General features: G+C 44.4%; 1 protein-coding gene across 1 annotated transcript in view; it reads left to right on the top strand.

The window, feature by feature from the left end:
• The window catches only part of Nct (Nicastrin), a 51,824-nt gene that overhangs the window by 12,791 nt on the left and 12,694 nt on the right, over nt 1-26,339 (top strand). The window contains exons 8-14 of the mRNA XM_075692799.1: nt 986-1,147; nt 2,201-2,428; nt 12,646-12,824; nt 14,337-14,502; nt 16,835-16,922; nt 18,565-18,722; nt 19,593-19,701. Coding sequence (XP_075548914.1) covers nt 986-1,147; nt 2,201-2,428; nt 12,646-12,824; nt 14,337-14,502; nt 16,835-16,922; nt 18,565-18,722; nt 19,593-19,701 — 1,090 coding nt within the window. The remainder of the gene's footprint in view (nt 1-985; nt 1,148-2,200; nt 2,429-12,645; nt 12,825-14,336; nt 14,503-16,834; nt 16,923-18,564; nt 18,723-19,592; nt 19,702-26,339) is intronic.

Below are 26,339 nucleotides of genomic sequence, written 5' to 3' on the forward strand. Positions count from 1 at the left end.
GTTTCAAAATCTGTAGCAGTGCGCTTTCTTTTTCACCGACAATGTTGTGGATTGCCCATGATCAGGGGGTGGAAGAGCCATCTTCCATTTTGGCAGCAAGCCAAATGAGGCTGAGAAACCACATGGCCAGGAACGACTTCGACACAACCAACAAAAAGAGTTTAATATATTGGCAGAACTGTGCAGAACGAAAGGCCACTGAGCAATCTGAGAACAGCGCTCTTAGCACAATTGGCACACTCCATTCGTGTTTCGGATGGTGGTGTGACAGAGAGCTATGGGTGCAGCCCATTCATGTTCGGAGGGGTGGAAAGACGGTGGGAGAGAGGCACACGAGGCTGATTATGATGCCATCTGCATGGGCCTATTTCAATTTTAATCGCTGAATATGGACTACATCACATCCAAATGAGCCCAAGATTAAACTTAGCAAGTTTCAAGAATTTGTACTGAGCTGCAATGGTTCAAATAGAAAATAATTTGAGATTTGTGATCAGCGGTGTTTCAGCATGAAACTTATAATGTGGGAATTCGACCTTCATTTTTTTTTTAATGATAACCAAGCAATTAACAAAAAGGATAGTTTTGAAAGAACACTTGTATCTGTTTAAACTGATTTAGGGTTTCTTTTTAGTGTTCCTTTAATGCTATTTGTGTTCATGTTGCATAATAGCATGGCATTGTAGAAAACTGAACCCACAAGTAGACATTCATGACGGATAATGCAAAAAGAACAGATGGCATAAAAGGTGACGCTAGTCTTCTCTCCTCGTTCATCGTCTTTTTTTTTTTTTTTTTTTTGGCGCTGTCTGTCTCGAATGCACACTGGTTCAAGCATGTTGCAACCATTGTACACTGGTTGTACAAAGGGGAAAAATACAAAATTTTCACCTGCAGTAAGTCACTGTTTGTAGCGGAAGGAATTATCCACCGATGTCATATATTGTTTACTACAATTTGTCTGTTCCCTGTTTTGTTCTTGCAGCTGGACACCTTCTCAATGTTCGATGGCCTCGCACCCGGAGCTCACTCGTCCGTATCAAGTTTTGTCACATTGCTCGTGGCGGCCCAGATGCTTAACCAACTGAAGGTGGCCCAGAAACCAGAGTTTGTGAAGAACAATGTCCTCTTTGTTTTGTTTAATGGAGTAAGTACTGTCACAGTCACTGCATCCAGCTTATAATGTAATACACTCACGGATAAAACAATTCTAGTAGAGCTATATCTCTGAATTTTGTTGGCTCACATTTTTTATGCATATTAAGATAGCCTAACTAGGGTGGGAATATTTAATTAAAACCTCTTGTTTTCTAGGGTAAAGTATTACTGAAATGATGTGAAATCTGCTATGAAGTAGCTGAAAACAAGCTCACTAAGTCCAGATAATCAAGATATGGCTTGCATGAAGAACTTTTTCCTAAAATGTCATGATCTTGTGTTAGCAACAGCATCAGCTATGTAGGTATATGTGCATGTCTCGGTTTAAGCCAAGGGATCATGGCTCGTTGCCAGACCCCGTTTATAAAATTTTGCTTGTATTTTGTGGCATATATGTGTGGTCCTGGTGTTATAAGCTTGTAAATTTGTTTATATATCAAATCATATTTTACTCTTAAATACATATACATTTACTCCTAAATACATATATAAGGGTCGTCCTCAAAGTAAGTTCAGATAAACTTTCCAAACAAACCTCGCAGCTAATGTTTTCAGAAGGAGAGCCCCATTGTTGCATTTCACTGATTGGTTATAATTTTCAAGCAAGAATAACTTTGCCAGCAACAATGCCATAGGAGCCATAAGACATCAGCATATCATTCGTTTTTAATTTTATCCTTGGCATCAATGCTGGAAAGTCATTAATAATACAACACTCCAATGCACAGGTTAGCACTTCATGTTCTTTTGGTATAGGCTTTATATGGTTTTGTGTGCAGCCAAACCTTGTTAGTAACCTTCCTTTGGGGCTCATAATGCAAATTACATGTCTGAGATGAGCTAATCATATCTGCAGTTTGGCTGCCGAGATACCTTCTAAATTTTTTTACACTTCATTTAGCTTCGTAGTGCAGTTGTCCTCTTCTTTCAGTGAAGCATCCATTTCGGCTTGTTGCTGCCATTAGAAGTGAAAGTGTTTTTCTGTTCAGGTCCTGTGTAGTTTTGAACACTGCACTCTATCATCCACTGTTGTCGATTCCAGGAAGCCTTTGACTACATTGGCTCTAGTCGAATCGTGTACGACATGGAAAAGGGCCAGTTCCCTCTTGTCAACCAGTCGGGGTCGGCCAAGGTGCAGCCGGCAAATCTGGCCCTGAAGCACATCTCTCACTTTGTGGAGCTCAGCCAGGTGGCGCCACTGGGAGAGTCCAGCACCATTTACCTGCACACAGATCCTGTCTCGACAGGCTCTGCCGAAGTGAACCAGACGGTAGGCATTATTATTTTGATGGATGTTTATTATGTACAGTAAACCTTCATTGACTCAAACTTTAAAATCCCAAAATATTATTCAAGTGGAAATTTTTTGCCGGCCGTGGGTGTCAACCCAGGTGTTTTTCACTTTATCACGAAAAGCTTCTGCACTGAACTCTGAATGTCTCAAGAGCTCGACTTATAGGGAAAGGCAGCGTGGCAGTGTTGGCAGAATAGCTTGCACTCAATTTTCACCTGACAGCAGCTCACTAACTGAGCCAGATGCTGTGCCCAACTGCACTCCCGACTTGTTTCCCCCATCTATCTGCCTATCACTGCTCTCGCGCCTTTACTCGGCTGCTCACTGCCTCTTTGTTGTGGCCTCGTGCAGCAATCTTGAGCCGGTAATCGGGAAGCTTTTTCTTTTTCCTCTCCTTTAGGACACTCTCAAAAACACATGAAAATGCAAGAACGGTCGCAGCTTATTATTTGTGACTTTGAGCAAGATGATCAGCACTTTTGAGCAGGTGCGATTAGCCTAAGCACTATGCCCAGAAGTCTGCATGCAAGCCCATAGCATTTCAGCGAGATGGTGGCTTGATGAGGACACTTGCTTCATGGTTGCGTGATGGTGAGGTGTAAATGCCGTGTAATTCACGGGTGTCTGCTAAAGGCAAGACATTTGCACTATTCTGCAGTTTAGTTTCGATTTTAAGAGTGAAATTGTCCTGAATTCAGTACTATGCAGAAAGTAACAGTGTCGCATTTTTGGATGTCTGGAACCAGTCATGCTCAGATGACTGGCTTCAAACATTGCATTAGGATCAGTTGTCTTGACTCTGTGCCATGCATGGCTGTCTTGGCACAGTTTCAGTGATGCCATTGCCGATAAATACCAACGTGTCTGGGGCCAGCACATGCAAAAGTGATCAATATTTTTATTGGCGGCATTTTGGAAAGCTCCATGTGGTCAAAAGCGTGGCAGTTTGGGCGAGTTGGTATGTCATAACTGTTTAAGGCTATTAGCGCAGCTCAGGACGAGCAAAAAAGGAAAGAGGTAGGGGTAATCAACCCTGTTTTCCGCTCCCTTTGATTACCCCTACCTCTTTCCTTTTTTGCTCGTCCTGAGCTGCGCTAATAGCCTTAAACTCCATGTGGTCTTGCCATGGCCAGCAGGCTTCTGGTTTAGTGATTTCGCTGATCTCGAAACTCCTCGTCTCTCAACATTTTTTCTTGTTTTTGCACCTTCGAGTTAACGGGGGTTTGCTGTATATACCGTATTTACCCGCGTATAACCCGCCCCTGCGTATAACCCGCACCCCTAACTTTGAACTCGGCGGAAAAAAAAAAAAAAAAAACTCGCGTATAACCCGCACGTTTACCTGAAAAAAAAAAAATGAGCGCTAGAAAGATGCAACTCACACTCAGTGATCATTTCGTTTTCAGAACATTTATTCAAACGACCGCCACCACGTCACTGGTTATCCGATTCTTAATCGTCGCCGCTCTCACTACTGCCATCCGAGGCTTCATCGCCACTCTCAAAGACGTAGTCGTCCTCGGAACCATCCAGACTATTACTGATCGCACATTTTTTAAAGCTTTTGCGCACCAAATCGGCCGGTATCGCTTTCCACGCATCCACGATCCACTGGCACAGCAATGGAATATCAGGCCTTCGCACGCGTCCCGTCGGTGTGAGGGCGTACATGCCGTCGGCCATCCACTGGGCATACAGCCGCTTCACGTGTGCCTTGAACGGCTTGTTCAGGCACACGTCGAGTGGCTGTAGCATGGACGTCATGCCGCCAGGTATTATGACGAGGTCGGTGCTGGTCTCGGCAAGGCGAGCCTTCACCGCATCAGTGCAGTGGCCTCTGAAGGAATCTAGTACGAGCATCGACCGGCGTGCCAGCAAGGCACCTGGTCTTCGCTCCCAGATTACTCGAAGCCAGTCACCGACTAGGCCACTGTTCATCCACGAATTTTCTTCCGCACGCACAACGATTCCTGGGGGCAGTGGAATGCCAGGTAGCGTCTTGCGTTTGAAAATCACATACGGGCGCAGTTTCGTGCCGTCAGCCAAAGCGCATAGCATGACTGTGCAGCGCAGCTTGGCATTTCCGCCGGTCAGCACGCTGACTGATTTGGAGCCCTTTTTTTCCATGGTCGTGTCCATCGGCATCTCAAAGTACACAGGTGTTTGATCGGCATTTCCCACCTGAGACAGCAAATAGCTGTGCTCCTTCCGAAGTGCGATCACATATCGTTGAAAGTTCAACAACTTTTCCTCGTAGGCTTCAGGAAGCCGCTGGCACATGGTTGTTCGCCGCCGCATAGAAAATCCATGTCTTCGCATGAAGCGCTGAAGCCATCCACGGCTTGCACGAAACTCACGTGAAATGTTCAATTCCCGGGCCAACTTCAGGGCTTCCATTTGCGCCATCTCAGTCGAAACAGCGTGGCCACGACTTCTCTGCTCCTCAATGAACTTCGCAAGCTGCGTCTCGAGGTGGGGGTACGCGCCAGTCTTCGGACCCCGAAACGCTCGCCTGTTCCGGTTCGTTGCTTCGAGACTCTCTTTTTTTCTTCCTCCAGTCGCGAATGCACGACTCGTCGACGTCATGCTGTCTTGCAGCAGCTCTGTTGCCGATTTCTTCGGCAGCGGCTATAATCTTTAGCTTCTCTTTCGCTGTGAAACACTGCCGTCGAGTCGCACTCATGATGCCAAAACAAAGCAGGCAAACAGTGCAAACTGGGGTAAGTACACTAAACAGCGCCTAACGCGAGGCTCAACAATGCTGGCCTTTCGTTGGCCCTTCATCGGCTTGACAAGCGTCGATGACGATGGGGATGGCGGACTACACGGGGAGGCCGCCGCACATTGCGGTGAAGCCGACCCCCCCCCCTCTCCCAAGGAAAAAATTCGCAGATAACCCGCACCCCCACTTTTTAAACGCGTTTTTTCACATTTTGGTGCGGGTTATACGCGAATAAATACGGTATTGTGTTCCGTTTTCTGCAGACGGTTGGGCCATGTGCAAGTTGGCATTTTGTTACGTGGAATTTGTACAACAGCTGGAGGGGACTGCTGGAAGAATAATCACATAGCAAAAGAACCATGCAGCAGAAACACTTCAGTTGTGTAGAAAGGAGTAGGGTGTAAGATGACATGGACAGAACAAACATGAACTGACAGTGACATGAAATAATTATCAGGGGGCACATTATAGTCTGCAAGAGATTGTCAGAGGGGAGGGGATGGCACTAGCCGGAGCTACCGTATGTCATGTATGTTGACCTTCTTAAGAAATAAATCAAATTGAGGGGCCAACTTACATGCAGAATTAGCCTACCATATTTACTCGATTCTAACGTGCCCTCGATTGTAACATGCATCCGTTTTCCATGGCCAAAAAAAGGGGGGGGAAAATGCCCTCACACCCGTTTGCCGTGACCTGCCTTTACAATACTGCGCACTTCATTCATTAATACAGAAATACAACTTTCTCTCATTTGGAAAATAAAAAACACCATATTTACTCGAATCTAACGCACACTCCTTTTCCCATAAAACGGGTCCAAAAATTGGGTGCGCGTTAGAATCAATTACGACCCTAAATCTGCGTTACCATACCTCCATCGGCATTTCAAAATGGCCACCTCGTAGGTGCTTCGAGCCTAGCTGCTGTCGCTTTCTCCATGTGCTGGATGTAGTATGTGTGCTTAGGCAATGGCTTAGGCAGTGCTTCCTTTGGCGTAGGTTAGTGCAGCGTCTGTCTTCCCCTTTTCTGCATTTGCTCTATCAGCATGGAAGTGCCGACTGCAAAGACATGCTGAGCTCATGACAGTGCCTCAATTAAAAGGAAAGGGAATCACGTGTGCGGAGACGGACAGAAATCGGGACGCATCACAGGGATTCGGAGTTCCCAAAACTTACGTGTGGGACTGGTGCAAACAGGAGAGGCGTACCACGCCTGCGGCTGCGACGTATAGCGCAGCCGCGTGGCCACTATCTTAAAAGCGATCTGCGACTGAGACAAGAGTCTACGCATCTTAGCGCACCATGCTGTGTTCTCATCGCTTAGTTCGCGTCGAAGCAGGGAGCCGAACAGAGGTCAATTCCCTCACTCCTGCTACCGCACTTCCTCACTCCTGCTACCGCACTTCCTCACTCCAGCGTTTAAAGAGTTTCCACGGTCATTGAGTGAAACATGTTCATGTTTGCTTGTGTGCGCGAGACACCATGCTTGTTAATTTAGTTAGTAAGTGAATCTTTAAAAGTTTATACGGCCAATAAAACTACTATCTTTACTTTTCATATAGCTGTCTACTAATTTGCTATCATAATCGGTGCTTCACCTTTCAGGCAAAACTGCGGCTTTCTGTATTTATTGCAACTTTAGTGTATTGGGAGTATCGTATTTACAGGATTCTAACATGCCCTCGATTGTAACGCGCACCCGTTTTCCGTGACCAAAAAAAAAAACAAATAAGAAACGCCCTCGATCTCATGGATCTCGAAACTCGAAATGTCTTGGATCTGAGATCCCGGGGTTCGTAAACTTTTTTGGTTGACAATACATAGCAGTAATGCTGTCTGAAACAGTAAATAACCTAGTGATGCAGGAAATTTCCAGCACCTTGAGAAACTCCAATCGGGTGTGCAAAGCGTGACATTTGGATGTTGTAGGTAAATTATCTGGGGTGCAGTAATCAGATAGCATAGTTCATGAGGCATTTGCAAACTGCTCTATATAGTTGTCATCAGAGCTGGTCTTTCAAGAAAGCGCTAATGGCAGTGACATTGATGGCTGTGTCACAATTGGGAATTGTAGCAAGCCTTGTGAAGCCCACTATTATTGCAGGAAGCAACAGCAGGGGCTGCGAGTTCAACAAGGCATATTCAGCATATTTGTCAAAACTCACATTCTATATGTCCCCTTCCTTTTCTCTTTTTTTTTTCTTTTTTCGTTTTCATTGTTGTATAGAGATCAGAGCTATGGAGGGGTGATCCGAGATTTGAAATCAACTTATCCTGAGTTCACAAGCAGTTAGCTTTTCAGCAGTTCTTCTCTTATGGCCATGGTGTCAACACTCCAAGTGTAAACTTTGATGGCTGTAGCCCCAAGATAGGGCCAAAAGGCTAAAACTAGGGTTAAAAGTTAAAGTAAGCATTGTTACCATCCTTAAATAAAGAGTGGATGAACAGGCAGTGAACATGGAAGCAACTGTTATAAACTGCTGTTATGCATAGGTGCATAAAAGATTAGTTATATACTTTTAGATTATATTATGCATGAGTTAGCAGGCTTTGTTTTTGGTTGCTGTGGCCACATTTAAGTGAGGTGCAGAGTATAAAATGCTGTTGTACTGAGATTTTCAAAATGCATTATGTAGCCAGAGGAATAATACCGTAAAAATGCACATATAATACGATCCCCCATATAATACGAGGTGAAACTTTTGGAACACAAAATGGGAAAAAAAAATGTTTTATCCGCATATAGTACAAGTGAGGAAAAGTCGATGAAAACACTTATTTTAATTGCACTCCGCATTTCAATCACTGTCTTCCTTAGCTGCGCTTTCTTCGGATAGTTCCTTGTCGGACATATCTTCCCAGAGGTACTCATCCTCTGTACCACCGAGTGCATTTGAGATGCCGCACTTGAAGGCGCAATGCACAAGATCCTCTGGTATGCTCATCCATGCATCCACACTCCACTTGCATAGTGTGGTTGGCGATGCCCGCTTCAGCCGCCCGATCGGCGTCACTGCAGGCTCACCTGAGCGCATCCACTCTGCATAGTACCGCTTGACCGCTTCCTTGAACGGCTTGTTCACGCAAACACCTAGAGGCTGCAGCTGAGGCGCCATCCCACCTGGGATTCGCACTACAGCCTCTTCATTGAGTCGGCCAAATGGCAACAGAACGCATCCAGCATGAGGATGGTCAGGAACAACAGCAGTGCACCAGGCTGCCTACACCACACGGACTTTATCCAGTCGAGCACAAGATCCTCGTTCATCCAGCCTTTCTCATGGCATCTCATGACTACATTTTTTGGCAGCTCCTCACCTTTCGGCACTGTCTTGCGCTTGAAGACGACATAGGGCGGGAGCTTGTGGCCATCTGCCGTTCATGACAACATAACAGTAACTCACATCTTCTCATTGCCAGTGGACCGGACATAAACTTGTTCAGAGCCCTTTTTGTGCACGGTGAGAGACGATGGCATGTGCAGATAAACCAGCATTTGGTCAGCATTGCCAATTTGCCCTAGCTGGAAGTTCTTCGACTTGCGCAGCAAAATAATGTGGCTCTGCAAAGCCACAAGCAGCTCTTCAAACGATTCGGGCAGCTTTTGCGAAATCGAAGTCCGGCGGCATAAGGAAAATCCAGTACGGCGGCACATGTAACAATAAACTCGGTGCTTGCTCGCTTAGAAGGCGAAGCTCAGTAGCCCTTTTTCTCTTGCAGGCTCCCTAGCTTTCACCTGCATAAGCTCCACACTCACAGCTAGATGCGCGGCTCGCTGTTGGCATAGAAACTCTGTCAGGGCGAGTTCGATTTCTGGGAATGTACCATTCTTCAGGCTGCAAAAGCTTTTTTGCGTTCTGCTGCACTTGAATAGGGCTTCCTTCTGTCGTCACCATCCGCGAATGGTTCCCTCGTTGATGCCTAACTGGCTCCTGACCGCACTGTTGCTGATGTCCAGTGCGGCTAAAATCGCCTTTCTCTTGAAAGCAGCCGAGTACTGTTTCCGTGGCCCTGTCATCTTGCTCCTTCACTGTGGAATAAAAAAGATGCACTTCGCAAAGCATCTTTTACATGCAAGCTGCCAAGGTGCGCTCACAAAAATAAAGAAACAATGCCGTAGCCACACAGAAATAATGAAACCAAGCCGTAGCCACGCAGCAATAACGAAGTTGAATCGTAGCCACGCAGCAATAATGAAGCCAAGCCATAGCCATGCATCAATAACGAAACCAAAACTTCGAGCCCAACTTTCTGACTGAAATTTTTGCTCCATTCGGATCTGCATAAGATACGAGGCAGAAATTTGGGATCCTAATAATAGGGAAAAAAACCTCGCATTATATGCAGGTTTTTACAGTAATAATAATAATACTTATAATAATCTTCGTACATGGACTCAAGCAGTATGAGTGGAGCTGCATGGACGAGAATCTTGGTAGCGACCATTATATAGTGCAAACGATCATCCCGCACCACAAAGCGACGATGAAGATCGGGAAAGCCAAGATAACGAACTGGCAGGCTTTTCGCAATGACGAGAGCGCCATTAATGCGACGGTAGACGACATAGAACTATGGATCAGAGGAGTCATGGAAAGAGCCGAGAGGCATATGAGGACAATCCAAATGTCACAAGACACCCTCCCATGGTCGATCCCCACTTACTCCACCTGTGGGAGGCACAGAGGAGACTCGCGAAACACTGGCAGCGTAACAAGTGCAACCGGAAACTCAAAATTCGAATCTCCAAGCTGATCAAGGAAATGCAAGAGTGCTCTGAACAACTTGAAAGAACTGGCTCGAAACATGTAACAAGCTTCAAGGGACCTTAAGCAGCAAGCTCACTTGGGCAGTGCTCAAGGCTCTCCTATCAAAGAAGGACAACATGAACGCCGCAAAACAGAAAGTGCAGAGACCCATACACAACCACCCGGATAAAGAGGAAGACATTATCAAAGAAGTGAAGGGGAAGTTCCTCGGTACGGAGCGGAACATAGCTGTACGTTTGCACTTTGACGAGTATCGAGGCAACCCAAATGTAGAACTGGATCGCCCTTTCACAGAAGCAGAAATCGAGAGGGCCTTGAGCAAGCTCACCCACAACACGGTGCCGGGGTGTACAACAGAATAAACAACAAGACACTCCGGAACCTTGATGAACCCTCTGTAGACGCACTCTTTAAGTACATCAACGAGTGCTGAGAACACGGTGAAGTACCACTGGAATAGAAACATGCCGAGGTAGCCATGATACCTAAACCCAACAAGCCCATCAGCGTGCAGAACCTTCGACCTATATCCCTCACCTCGTGTGCTGGAAAACTCTACGAGCACATTGCGCACAACCGCATGATCGAACATCTCAAAGACAATGGACATGTCCCAAACACCATGTACGGATTTAGAGCTCACCTGTCCACGCAAGGCGTGTTACTGCAGATCAAAGAAAAAGTCATCGACAAACTGGTCACGCACAGCAAAAGAGCCATCCTCACACTTGACGTGAAAGGGGCTTTCGACAACATGTCACACAAAGCCATACTGCAACACCTCAACGTATATAACTGCGGGGAAAATATATATATTTACATCAACGCTTTTCTGAAAGAATGGACAGCCACAGTGGGGACAGGCAACTTACGCTCTCAAAAATGTGACATACCGCAAAAGGAAACGCCACAAGGCTCCGTCATTTCACCGATGCTATTCATTCAGGCAATGAGTTCACTACTCAAACAACTGAAGCAAATAAAAGAGATTGATCACACAATATATGCTGACGACCTCACCATCTGGACTACCGGAGGGTCGACAGGTAAACAGCAAGACGCTCTGCAAGAAGTGGTTGACACAACGGAAAAGTAAATGGAAGCATGTAGACTGACATGTGCACCAGAAAAGTCAGAGCTCTTGGTGCTAAGAAAACACACAAGAGGCCGACAACCGCAGCAGATACCAGACCCGGAAGTAAAGCTGGGAGGCATCATGATTCCACAGGTTACGATGCTCCGCATCATTGGACTCCTGATTCAAAAGGACGGGGCCGGGGGAGCAGAGTTGGGGAAAATTCAGAGAACAGTGCAACAAATAACCCACCTTATCAAACGAGTGATGAGCAAAAGTCACGAACTCAAGGAAGAAGACTGCACGAGAATGATACAAGCGCTGCTCACGAGCATCGCCACGTACAGGACCTCATACGTGGACATGAAGAACAGTCAACGAGACAAAGTAAACGCCCTCTTCAGAAAATCCCACAAAATTGTGTTGGGCCTGTCCCCCTCCACGTCCACAGCAAAACTACACAAAATTGGAGTCCACAACATGTGGGAGGAGCTCGTGGAAGCACACAACGTCAACCAACTGGAGAGACTAAGGCTGACAAAGACTGTAAGAGCCCTGCTCCGAGATCTGGGCTACCAAGTCGAGGATGATCGAGAGGCACCTACCTCAGCGTATCCCACACGAGATAAGAGACAAGCTACACATAAGTACCATTCCCAGAAACATGCATCCCGAGTACAACAAGGAAAGGAAATATGCAAGAATACAGGCGCTCAAGCACATATTCGAACACACCAACAGCAAAGAAGAAAATGTGAGATACACGGATGCAGCTGCGTGCAGAACAAACGACTGATTTGCAATCAGCGTGGCCGACGAGAAGGGCGAACAACTTACAGCCACATCTATACGTGCCAAGGACCCGAGCACAGCAGAAGAGCTTGACATAGCCCTGGCCATCGCAATGTACAAGAAGACCCTGGTTACCGTGGTGATGGACTCGCAAGAAGCATGCAGAAGGCATGTGAACGGAAGGATCGGAAAGGCAGCACTTCAGGTCTTGAACAACACCGAGATAGAAGCAGCACAAATCCTTTGGACGCTGGGACACGAGTCTCATAGGGAACTAAGTCAAGGATCCAAGAAGCCACAATTTCCAACCTTGCTGCCACATGCATAATGCATACCTACCAACTCTCCCAAATTTTCTATAAATTTTACAAATTTGGGCTTTTTGTACAGTTTTATTAATGTTTTGTCGTGTTCTACGAAAAATAAATTCTCTTCACTATAAGATCTTGTTTATCAGTCTCCAACCATAGCGTTAAAATTTTTTGTCCTGATTGTGCTTCGAGCAAGTTTATTCAAACAAGTTCTTGAAGCAGACAAGATCGGCACCAGCGAAGTCACTTAAGGAGTCACTGTGATCGGAAAATAGTGTGTTGCTTGTCAAATTGTGCTGTTCAAAGTTTGTGGCTGCTTGTGTGCTGCGTCTGTACGTAAATCATTGTTAATAATATACCCGTGTATCGCAAAAGAGATGCATGGTCAGGACAAACGTTTATAAACATGTGTGCTATTCCCCCATTCTCCCCCCTTCCGGTGTTGTGTCTGTGGTATCTTTAAGAACCTTAAAGTTCACATGTGATAAGGTATGGCAATGTTTGTGCATTCCTTGTGATCAGGTGAAGGACCTGGTTGAGCAGATCAAGAGGGCAGCAGAAGCCCAGCCTCTGGAGCTCAGTGTAGAAGCATCGCCCCACGAGCAGCCATTGCCTCCGTCATCAGTACAGCGCTTTCTGAAGAAGGACAGAAACATAGCTTCTGTGGTCATCACCAACCACAACAAGCAGTTCATAAACAGGTACCTGAGCTCATGTTGAAGGTGGGCAAAATGCAGAAGGACTCGTGTTCCGTGATTTGTATGCACTTCAACAAATCCTGTCTGCTGCAAATTGTGCCCTTCACGTGCTGAAGCAAAGTATTAAAAGTAAACTTGATTTGTTTATTACGCCTCTGGAACTGTGAGCAGGTTGGTCTCAAGATCAGCACTGACTTTCTACACTAGACGAAAGATGGCTGGCAACACGACCTTTATATCATGCACCAGATCAAGCACTAGGTTGTGCTTGTTTGGCAAAGGCTAGCTGGTTGACTATTACCAGTGGAAAAAAATTGCATAGCATTTACATTAGCAAAGTTTACCAACTTAGCAACATTTGTGAACTTTTTCCAGAAAAAAGGCTTAACACATATATATGAGATCTGTGATTTCACAGGGACATCATCATGCAGTGGTTTTTGCATGAAATAAGAAGAAAGATGATGTAAGAAGTTGATTTTCTAGGCTAATAGGCATTTTCTTTCAGTGAAAAAATGTGTTCGAAGTTTTATGAGGGCAGCATGATGGTTTAGGCTAATCCGGGGCTTCTTTTTTGGTAATTCATGTTGCTGCTTCAGGTGCACTACATGTTTGCTGTTTCCCATCTGGGACACAGCCAGCACGAAACACAACTGCAGGAGCATACGCAAGAACTCAGTCATTCAGTGGTGTACTTGAAATTTGTGTATTTAGTTGTTTACATGCAGCAAAAGAATGCTAATCATAAACTGCAATAAGAAAATTACTCAACACTAAAACAGGTAGTAGCTGGTAGCAACAAAATGTTGCTTCCAGTTGCATGGAAGCAACATTGTTATTTAACCTGTTGTTATTTTCTTTCCTCGGCCCTCTTTAACTATAACACGGAGCTTCTGATATTTGATGGAAATGTTAAACCCACTGTGAACGAATGGTCTTATGGTGCAAATTGCCAAGCCACTTTTCCATGTCAAATGCACAAAAGTGCTTACACTTGCCTAAAACTTAGTGTGTATAACATGGTTCAGAATTCAGTGCATAAAGATCTGCACTCGGAAGAGGTACGAAGAATGAGAGAAAAAGTGGGGAAGAATGAAGAATGTAAAACTGTCTGTGTGGGCACTGTCACACTGTCTGCAAAAGTGTCTCATAGTCTTGCACAGTGTCAACGTCCCACAGGGACATGCGTCTCACAGTACACAGTTGCAATTGTCACACAATCCAGTGTCGGTTAGGTGGCCCATCAACGCCTCTCTCGTGGCTTGCGCTCATGTCCGTCTAAACCAGTATCCAAAAATTTAGCTTTCTGGAAGTGGTCGATTATCTAGCTGGTCTAGTGTGGAGGAGAGCGCTACTCTTTGCTGGTTGAAACATGGACACTCAAGAGGATGCACAATCTTTTTGGATTCTAGCATTGGCTGTTGAACTAAGCCACTATATTGGAATTGGGGGGGGGGGGGGGTGTTAGGGTTAGGAATGGCAAAACTTTGTAGCATCTCCTCACTGTCATCACAGGTACTACAACAGCTACCTTGACACCTGGGAAAACCTGAACTCTACTGGGTGGGACCTGCAGGCAGTGGCAAAACAACTGACCAAACTGGCTGCAGCTGTGGCCTCTGCTGTCTTTAAGGTCATCACAGGGGAGGATGCCAAAGGCCTCACCTTGGACAAGTTCAGGGTAGGTGTCATGTTGAGCACTCCTCAATGCCTGTGTGAATGCAGTCAAACCGTGGTATAACGGATTATGGGATACAGTGAAGTAAACAATGCAGTTGGCCATAGTTTATTTCATTGGGCATGTATTCCTATAATGAAATGAAGAATGCTAGATACAATGCAATATTGTTTGTTGTGAAGCAAATAATTAGACACTCGGCAGCTCAAGATAGTCGACTCTCGTTACAATGAACCCTGATAATCCAACAAAACCTTCCTTTTTATCCAAAGTCCGTAATATCCGAAACGTCTCTCTCCAAAACTTTCGACGTGATGTCTAAAGACTTTATTGCAAAGAATGAGTGACGATCGTCCAAAGTAAAAAACAAACAAAAACACATTCACAGTTTCATCTGAAAGGTGAAGCATCGATTATGATAGCAAATTAAGCAAGAAAGCGTGGCAACAGCAGCGAGCGAATTGACCTTCGCACTGTCTCTCGCTTCAACGCGGACTAAACACCGAAAGCACAGCACATACAAAAGTACCAGCACTGGACCCTTTTTGTCCACATCATAGATAGCTCTGAAGCTAAGCCTGCCAGAGAGTGCACTTTATTCACAGCGCAGATCACTTTAAAGGTACAGCGCACGCGCGGGCGCACATTTTGTCCACATCATAGATCACTTTCAGGATATGGCGGCCGCGCCGGAAGCAGCAGCCGCTGGAGTAGAACCCCTCTCTCTCTCTCGCCTTTCCCCCCCCTTGCCTCGCACATGAAAGAAGACGACGCTTTTCCGTGCCGTCTTCCTCCCTTGCACTTGTGTGATATTGAGCCGCGATCATCGGCTGACCCTCGCAAGTCAGTTGGCAGATATTCTCGTGGGCACATTTTCAAAGCCTTGAACTATGTGTATAACAATGGATCGGATTTTTAGTTCATTCATGAATAACAACAATATAAAAGGAAATAAACTTATAAGAACTAAAAATCTGATGCATTGTTATACACATAGTTCAAGGCTTTGAAAATGTGCACACGAGAATATTTCGCAAGACTCAAATGTTCCTGCTCTTACACTAATATGTACATGCATAGCGTAATCGAACTGCGTAGATGCACGCACTCAAGAAAACTGTGTGGTTGTGTGCCCATCAAAAAAGCAAAATGTGAAAAAATTCTGCTAATCTTCATCTTATCGCCAACCAGAGGCAACTAGTTTTCGAGAGTCTCAAAAAACAAAACAAGAAGAACAACGGAAACACATACATGGCAGCATCCTTCCTATACGCACCCCTGTGAGCACTAAACGAACAAGAAACAAGCGATCGCCCTTTGAACGATTAGTAACAAGATAGCCATCAGTTTTGCAAGCACAAGAAGCTGAAACAGCCTGCGGAACAAAACCCAAACCACCACCAATGAATGAATGAATAAATAAATGAAGAGTACATATATACCAACGCAAAATATCTTTTTCTCACTTTATGGTCACTCTAGAAAAATTATGGTAATTTTTTTTTTTTTCGAAATAAGTCTTAAGAAAAATTGCAATAAAAAATCGACCCTGGCCGGTCGCATATGGCGAAAAAAATCAACCCTCAAAGGGTTAAGGCTTCAGCTATCTCTGTGAATGTTCTGTGGATTTCACAGCAGTGGTGATATTTTTTTTCATCGGAATCTAAAAGTTGTGCCTGCAGCTACTGAAAACCACTGAGCATTTGTGTATACTTCCTGTTGATGATAAGGAACATGCCTCTTATCCAAGCTGCTGGCACTGTTTTTATATTGTCTGTCACCTTGGAGGGGCATATGAAATAAGCAAAGCAGTAGGTGCAAGCTTATCAGCAATAAATTGCAAATGCTAGCATGATACATCACGCACATGCAACTCAAAACATGAAGGAACGTTCACGCATTGTGTAGGAAGACAATGAGGACAATTGTACATATCACATATTTTGTTTTATAGCATTCATTTCGTAGGTGTACTGAAAGTTGGGCAAGTTGAGCTAATCCAGAATGACTTCATAATGCTGTCTTTAGATGGCAACCAGCTTCTGGGATATTCACTCATAAAATCTGGCAAGCTGCTATTTTCTCCCTCCAATCCATTTCATTTGGGCCAGTACCATTCACTCTGTCGTGCTGTCTACACAGCTCGCCAGAGCATTTCGCCTACAGAAAGATAACTCATATGGCTGCTTTGGAGGTTTCGAGACTGCCACCAAATTTTTACTTGTGGACCTATATAGGGCAGTGCTTGTGGCCATCGGAGTTGGGAAATGTGTCTCACTTCATGGATGAATAATGCGTGACTCTAACTGCATTCTTCACTTTTATTTTTATGCAGACGGTGGAACTCCTGGAGTGTTACGTTCTGAATGCTTCGTGCGCCCTGTTCGGTGAAGTCACAAACAAAGCATCTGTGTCAGCTATGAGTGAGTCTAAACTTCTTACATCACTCTGCCTCAACAACTTTTGCTTTTGCAACATGTGCCGAGAAACACGTAAGCTTATGGTATGTGGTAAATATAAATTTGTGTATATCAAATTTTTCTGCTTTGAATATTCTGTTGGGTGCAATTTGCAGGACTGCAATACCGTATCTACTCGCATATTGATCGCACTCGCGTAATGGTCACACCCTTGAATTTTGTCGTCAAAATTAGATTTTGTTTCTTTCCTGTGTAATGATCGCACCCTGAACTTGTCGCAGAAATATGTCGTGTGCCAAGTCTAGCTAATGATGATCGCACTTATCATCTGTCGAATGCTATGCGAACAACTCTTGAAGACTTACCAAGCGGTCTGCACCCACCTAACAATCTTAAGCAGATGCCCCATTTCATTCCTTTCATCACTTTCCGCACTTCCATGAAAAGAAAAAAGCTACAACAAAACTTGCCTCAGCTCTATTATTTGTAAGCTTCATAATGGTTTTGGTCAACAACAACAAAATAAAAGGCGCCTTTCGATTCTTCTCATCTGCACTTGTGCGCATGAAACAAATCGCGAGCAGCAACGATAGTGGCCACGTTTACACTGATACGTTAGAAGTGTACCCTATTCATTCACCGATGCTTGTAACGCAGCTAAGATATTCGCCCACCCTTAACGTAAACATGCCGTATTAGGATAGCAGTGAAGACAAATGCCGCAGCTTTCGCAGCATGCCCGCCAAGCGTTTCCATGTCACTGGCAGCTAAGCGCGCCCATCTCTGTTTCTGTCCCTCAAAGTGGACATGGCTGTGTTATTGTTCCAAACTTGCCGATATCAACGATATTATTCATTACTGATATGGAAGAAACTGTTTCAATGCGCGTAATGTACTCACGAGAAGAAAAATAATTGCGTTCGGTGCATTTGGCTTGCTCCGCCGGCCACCATCTTTGTTTTGGTGTCCCGTGCTGACAGCGGTAGCCACCTGCTTGTTGACCCGTTGTCATCCCGCAGCAAATGCAGGATGAAAAAAGAAACTGTTTCTTTTTGACGGTTTTCATAAAAAAAGTGCTAAAGATGAAGTCGAAGGAACACATACGACAAGACTGGCGCTTTGTGTTCCTTCGACTTCGTCTTCGTCTTTAGCACTTTCTTTATGAAAACCGTCAAGATGAACCAACTCGCCCAAATCAAGGTATCGTTGTTTCTGTTTACGGGAAATTTAACCCACGTAATGATTACACCCCTGAATTTGCGTCAATTTTTTTTTACAAGAAAGTGCGATCATTATGCGAGTACATATATATGGTATCTGTTTTCTGTGCAGAGTTATGATTTGTAAACTTTGTGTTTCTTTTTTCAAGCTTACCAATTTTCGGCAATATATTTCTTTCTTAATTCACGTCCTAAACCTAAATTCTGCTTCCAATAGTCACTAGAATTTGGCTTTCTCTCTTAAATGCAGCAAGTTTTATTAAAACCAGTCCAGGGATTATCTCGGAAAAACATTTATACGTTTTACATGTATTTGAATAAGCGGCATTGCAGTTGTATCTGAGCTAAAGCTTCCTCTTGAAACAGAAAGCAGTCCATGCAAATGTGGGAGCCTTGACCACATTTTTTTCCCACTTTTCACCCAGGAAGCAAACCGTTCCCTTTGTATGTGAGTGTGGATCCAAACGGCCGCACAATCAATCCGTCCACCGTCTTGACCCGGCTGGTCATGGCCTACCTCACGGGGGAGCACCTCAAGAAGGTCACCAAGGAGAACTGCAGCTCCCTTGCTGATTCAGACAAGGTGAGCCTTCGAATGTGGAGATGAGATTTTGTTGCCTCTTTTGTGTAGCATGCCGTACTAAGGGTAATAGAGGAAATTTGTCATTGATGGGTTGGCACATGCTGTGAGCACAGCACTTCATCCATTGTGCAAACGAAGATTTAGAATTGTCTAAATCTTTTGGCTTTGAACAATCTTTCGGACATTACAGAGCTGCTGTCGACTTGTGTCGCAACACTAGGAGCAAATACGATCTTCCAAGTGTGCTCGCAAAGTGAGGAATATGTCTAGCTTTAGCACCACGCGTGCATAATTGTTGGAAAAGGTATTTCTGGCCTTTTTCTAATGCCCTAGAAGACTAACGGGTTGAGCATGTTGATATGTACGCACAGGTTGCAAAAACTGTTCTCGGAAATGGACCTGCAAGTTCTAGGGTGTTCTATGCACATCCTTGGTTTGTGCTGTTCAAGTGAGTTATCAGCACATCACTTCCCTTCCAAGGGAAGTGATGTGCTGCACAACCTACAATCTTGCAGAACCTACAATCTCTCATGCCCCCCAACAACAGCAGTGAGAGCACTGACAGTGCTTCATCAGAAGGTCATGCTGCCTGAGGGATCTTCCTTTGTAGCTTCGTGCTACAGTCAGGCGGATGACAGTGTTTTCCTTTTGTGAACTTTCCTCCACCTTGCGGGCTTCCACAGAACTGATTTGCCATATTCAGTGCCTATGTGATTATAAAGTGTACAAACTATGTATTCTAGAAAGTTTGCTCTGCGTAGTGGACATGCCTCTGAGTAGCGCATCGATTCTTCTGAAAAAAATGAGTGTGTCCGTGGTGATAGTAAATACCGTATGTTGATGTCAACTCACAGATATCTTGGTTTACAGCTCCACCAGTACATCTGGATGGATGGCCCAGATACAAACGAAACAGGCTTGTGTGTGCGGTCCACCACAATGATGACACTGGCACGTTCCCCAGCACATGAACTCAAAGGTTAGTGTCACATATAGTTTCAGTGGCCTCATCAACCATCCTCAAATGGCTAACTTAAGCCACTAGAGCCATTACTTGTGCACATTATGAGCAAATATAGTGCAGATTATAAGTGTTCCTTGTACTGTCAAATAAAAAAGTGAAATTGCTTTGTTGAAACAGGCTCGTGAAACTACGTAGTTGAATGAATGTAAATTCTTGGTCGTAACAAATTTTTTCTAATATGGTTCGCCCACATTAACGCCTGTAAAGGGAACTTGGAAGTCTGTTCTTCTTGTAAGTAGTTCAGCTCAACAAAAGGGTGCTGACACTGGTAAACAAAGGTGCTTTAACTTTACAGCTTATCACTTGTACGCTGGAGCATGTGTGCATGTTTGCAGGCTTTGGATGCATTCTGCTTGGATCCTACGTGGTCAAATGAGGGAAACAGATCTTTAGGCCTAAAAATTATCAAATACTAAATTGAGTTTTGTAATATTGCATTTTGGAATCTGCATCCTTTATTCTCTTTATCTGCTTACTTGCTTATCTCGTATGTCGATATTTCAGCAATGATAGATTAATTGTAAAACTATAGGTTAGGTGATTTGTTTGTGTCTTCATTTTCTCAAGATAGTTTTGCACACCCAGCAAACCTTTTAGTGGGATACATCAGTACCTATTGCATATAGGATAACTACTTTTGCTGCATGAAGCTAGATATTTAGCACACACAATATTGGGAGGAGACATTAAAACATGTTGTTTTAAAGGTTTTAAAATTTGTCTTTTGTGTGACCACTGCATGGCCATGTTCAGTATACTAGAGCTCATTGTATTATAAAGTAAGAAATAATAACCCAATCGTAAACGGTCTTCCACCATTGTGTGCCTTATGCTTTCTAGTATTGATCCATGTGGCATTTGTATATTTTTATGCAGCGGTTAAGCCCATTGTTCTAATAACAAAAGGGAACTTTTTAAAGTTATCTCATGAAGAAATGATCTTAGAGATAAAAAGAATTAAATATTTAGACTATTTAAAAGAAGAAACTAAACATGCATGCTTTTATCAAATTTGGTTCAGAAATAAAGATCACCTTAAGACCCATGTCCCCGTAGCAAAGCACTGGTATAGTTGCACTAATTGCAGCTGAGGTCACAAAGCTTTCAGCAAGCCTGGCGCAATGGTGTCACAGTGGCACCGCAGAAAGTGGGTTCTGAATGATACTCAACTGGCCATTTCAGCTGCTAAGCACTTGAGTAGCATGGTGCTGTGAGAGAGCACCACGATAGTTTCTCAAAAGCGCACCAGTCTTCCAATGGTATTTAAAGCAAATAGCTTTCTTTGACTCCTTTGGCCATTTTCATAGTTGGTGGTATGACGGTGGCCAGACTTGGGGGAGGGAAGGCAACTTGTCGCACCAAGAGAAACGGCATGTGCTCTCAGCCTAGCGAGTTGAAAGAGAGACAGGGGGGCACTCACTGTCACTTGTTCACTTATAAGACCTCACAGGGTCAGTCCATTAAAAGGGCGCTGAACCATCCCTCGGGCTTGATGAAAAAACACATTCTGCGAATAGTTTACGGTTCTGTGAACCTCTCAGCCAAATTTTGCGCTTGTGCATGGCGTGTGGCGCTCACTGGCGGAGCACGAAGTCGCCTTTTCCTCGCCCTTTTGGGGCTGTCAGTGGCTGCCTCTTGACGTCAGTGGGCAGATTCCCATAGAACACTGCCATTTTCCCAATAGTTGACATCAGTCAAAAGCGTGTTCTGGTCAGTGTGCTTTTTCCTGCTGTTACTATATGCACTTTTTTACTGCAGTTTGTTAAACAGGATGAAGTAAGTGAGAATCTGCATTTCAAAATTCAGTAAGAATTATGTACATCCGCGAGAAGCCGACTATAACCTGCTCACACTCAGCTACGCCTACCCACATATAAATTAAACTTTGGCCACACTGATTATTGGCATTGTAGTCATCGAGTCATGCTAATTTCTATTAGTTTTGAACACTCAACTAGCCTCTAACCATGCAGAACTTAAGGTCAGACCACATGTAGGCTTGCCAGTGTGCGCTCACTCCTGGCCACTCTTGGCCACTCCTGGCTAGATGCCCTGGAAAGCAGAGCTTTGTAGTGTGGTTCAGTAACGCTTCAAAATGCGCAATTTGGATGTGGCTACTACTCATTGGTCAAGCAGGAGCGTGCACTCCGGCCCTGTCATACACACTACACTTGGCCACTGCAGTTGCATGTAGCTGCATCCTGCTGCGTGATGTAGATACTATGGCCACCAAGGGGTGCCGTGACGAGCCGACTTACTGAGCTCGCTGTGGCTCTATGAAGACAACCGCATGACTTGCTTGGTCTCTGTAGATTATGTGGCTCCAGGTATAGTGTACTACTCCAGGTGCAGCCCGAACGCCAACATCTGACTGGAACAGGTCCTTCACTTCCCAAGTTGCGCACTTTCAAGGTGTGTCGCCATCATGGTCGAATCTCGTAATGTTAGGAATCTTTTCAATGCGAGTTCGGAGCATCCATTGCTTGGCGCAGATATAGTCCGGCATTTTAAGCATTCCAGGCAGCGGCCAGCAAAGTAGGACACTTCACACCGGCAATGTCAGGATAGTCTAAAATTTCCCCCTGCATAGTTCGGCTCGTTGAATGTGGCCCGCAGCAGCGTGGTGATCAGCTATTGCCACAACGCATGGGCACATGTGTGTGATGAGCAAGCAATTTTGCGTTTGGCAAACTCACAAACTCGGCATGCTTACATCAGCACACTTGAACTGTAGGCCAGCGTGCTGCCAGCCAGTTAATGATGATCACGTATCACGTGTATAAATTGTCACGCATAATATGTGATACGTGACAATTTCCGTTCATAAAATTGCAACCAAGCATTTCTTTAGGAAAAGAAGTTTGTTTTGATATTTCTGGAATGAAGAATGTTTTGCCTAACTTCTTTCGGAAGAAAAACATATACAGTACATGCAGCAAGGGGTTAAACTGAAAACCTTGTTGGTATCGGTACAACATAACATACTATAACTTCAGCTTCCGAGGGGAAGAAACACTTGGTTCTATTCAACAGACAGTCTATTGATAAAAAAAAATATTTTCTAGACCTCCATTCGAACTCAGCTTTAATCAGGGCTGCATACTAATTTGGTGTTCCCTTTAATAAATGTAGACCATACTGTACATCTTTATTTCTAGGTACCTAAGTTACTGCTAGCTTGCAGTATTCTTGTTATGCAATGCTACATAGTAAACTCCCAAGCATTTGTAGCACTGTGTTTTCTTGCACAAAACTTGTAGACTTGGTGATAAATTTTCTTATATTCTATTCGATATTTAGCTTTTTATTCTTGATCGATTCAATATTCGATTCAAAATGTGCTATCCCATATTAGCATACTCCTAGCTAAAACATACAAGCAAATACATTTGCTGCTAGTGGTAGGCTGTGTCAGCTACATATAGTTTCTGATAAACCACTACTGCTGCTGCTGCTAGACAAGCATGCTTGCACATTATCTGCAACTTAATCTTTCGAAACAGCCAGTGGTGCGATGGATAACAGGCACTACTGGCTGCTGGAGCACCGCTGGAGTACAGAAGGTACGCTCACTGTCGTAATAATTTTGGCTCACGAACTAGCACACAACTTCCTAAAGAAATTGTCAAGCTGTTGATACTAGACACAATCAGAAGTTATCACTCTTAGTATCAATTCAACCAAAATCACTTGAGGATTAGGCTTTGCAGCCAACGAACACTCAGAAGGTCAGCAAACCAACCTACCATAAGAAATGTAGCTTGTGCAGTTGACTGATTAATTCAACTCCGGCTAATTAAATTTTTTGGATAATTTAATCCTAACCAAAGCTCCCGGCCGGCCCTCATAGAGACCGAAACTTTTGTTATTTTACTCCTGAAATGAGCCCTCACTGGATAATTGAAAGTTTACTTTGAACTTTACTGGATAATTTACTCCATCTATCCATTTATTCATTTACTAGATAATTCAAAGTAACTTTACTGATGAACAAGAGCACGCACACCTGACCCAAATGGTGACTCCAACCGTGGCCCTAATCATAGAGTTTCATGCAATAATTACTAGAAGGAACTCCGGCACTAGTGTCTACAGGAGCTGGAATGCGAGCGGTTGTACCAGCATGGGAATTATGGGAAGTACATGGATTTGCCTAAATTTCATCATTCTGGCTTCAAATGGCTTTGTGACTTTGTACACTCATCGTTTCCAACAATGTACTGCATAATAAATGATTAAATAAACATTATCAAAGTGACGGCAGGATCCGACGGCAGGATTTGAATACAGGCCTCATATTGAAACCGTTAACCCTTCGAGGGTCGAAATATTTTGAAAAAAACTTTTCCAGGTGGTCAAATTACTTTATTGCGGATCTTGAATGTACAAAACGTATAAAGTCGGGAATAAATAGTAAAAAAAAAATTAGGAACAGTATTTTGGTGTCGGCATTACTCAGAACTGCAATATGTTCAATAGTATTTCAGAGTGTGGTACTCCTTGAAAAACGGGTCTACGCACAGCGCCTTATCGCAGTCTGTACACCTAAAATGCGTGTCTGTTCTCCTCTTGGAGCGACGAGTTGTGTTGGCACGCACAGCATCTCTGCGTGTGGCTGCCTTGGGCAGTGGTCTTAGGCACCCTCTTGCATAAGCGCGTTGCCGCAGAGAGCGAGAATACCTCGTGAGTGGCAGTGATAAACAAACGAAGAGCAGTGCCAATCGAGATGGAAATCAACTTCCGCCGCCCCTGCAAGAGAGTGCCGACAAAGAGAAAAATCACGTTTCGCGCGCTTTCGTTGTGATCACGCGGCGGAACCGAAATCGTGAAAGCGCGTTGCCGCTGAGAGCGAGAATACCTTGCCAGCGCCGATGATAAACAAGCTAAGAGCAGCACCAGTCAAGATAGAAATCAAGTTCCGCAACCTCTGCAAGAGAGTGCCGACAAAGAGAAAGATCAAGTTTCGCGGGCCTCCGTTGCGATCATGCGGCGGAACCGAAATCGTGAAAGCGCGTTGCCGCTGAGAGCGAGAATACCTTGCCAGCACCGATGATAAACAAGCTAAGAGCAGCACCAGTCAAGATAGAAATCAAGTTCCGCAACCTCTGCAAGAGAGTGCCGACAAAGAGAAAGATCAAGTTTCGCGGGCCTCCGTTGCGATCACGCGGCGGAACCGAAACCGCAAAATGGTTGTTGCCACAGTCTGCGCAACGCGCTGAAGCTAGAAATCAGTTCTGTTTATCTCCGCAAGAAGGTAGCACAAATTTCAAACGCTTCTTGTAAGTCCTAAGAGGTGGCAACACCTTCCAGTGAGCATGCATCGTCATAATGGCGCGAAATTTCAAATGGAGGGCCGAAACCGTACTCGTATGGCAAAGACCTTGCGAGACAGAAAACCACCGCCGTACATGTACGACAAAAACCTTCAAACTGTTAAGCCACGGACATCTGCATCGATAGGCAATGTGAAACACCCTTATGAATTTATCACGGGCATGCCAATGCCTTGAGATGCTTGGCGCATTTCAATTTGGCCGCCTCGACTAGCTCATTTGCGCAGTTAATAATGATAGTGCGTGTTCACAGTGTCGTCTGCACTTCAAAGGGTGTAGATTGTCCTGAAATTTACGACAATGAAGGCATATAAAGCGTAATATACAAAGCCACAAGAACATCTGAATCCACAAGCATTCCACAAATCCACAAATCCATGTACTTCCCATCACTCCCATGGTGGGTCAACAACTGCAGCGCCTTTGTTCCCTCTAGTCTATTGTAAGAAACTCTTTGGCCCTAATGGCTTCAGTGTCTGTTTTGGCGGCACAAGTGGCAGAACTAACTTGTGTCAAAGACGTATCTTCCACCAAAAGGCGCCTGTTTTCAGCCTGCCCAATAAAAACCTTAGAGTGAAAATAGCAGCTCACAGTAAATGATTACCATATTTACCTCTTTCTAATGCACATTTTTCCCAGGAAAATTGGTGTGAAAATTGTCTGCATCTTGCAATCAGAAATGAAACCACATTCATGGCCTTCCCAACAGTTTGCTGTCAGAGCCAGAGTCATAGCCGTTGTCATCACAAGATGGCGACGGAACAAGTTCTCGCACAATATGCCAACGACAACACACTGCCTTCAGCCTTTCATTACAGAAGCTCAATAAAAAATGAGTTATTTGACATGCTAAACTAGTGCCAACAAAGTCGCACCAGGTGTTTTCAGCGTTCCTGACAACTGCATGAGTTGCAGGACAAATAAGCAAGTCTTTAGCCTAACTGGGTCCCACTATCCGATTTGCGACTGTAGTGCAGGGGCCTAGGAAATACAGAATAGCAGATTCAACGTATCGCATGAATGGGCCAACATGTAATCCATAGAAACTTATAAAAGGCTGTTTGAGATTAACAATGATGGGCAATTTAGGGTAAATGAGTTTCCATTCTGTAAAGGTAAACTCTGCACATTTCATCTTATTGCTGGAAACAGAGGCTTGCTACATTTTTCTTCATTCATTGTTCTTGCGCTATGTACAGCCCACAATAATGGGAACAAGAGGAACACCGACTAGGCAGGAAAACGTAAACTGACACGAAG

This window comes from Dermacentor variabilis, chromosome 5, assembly GCF_050947875.1.
Source record: "Dermacentor variabilis isolate Ectoservices chromosome 5, ASM5094787v1, whole genome shotgun sequence".
Classification (NCBI taxonomy): Eukaryota; Metazoa; Arthropoda; class Arachnida; order Ixodida; family Ixodidae; genus Dermacentor; species Dermacentor variabilis.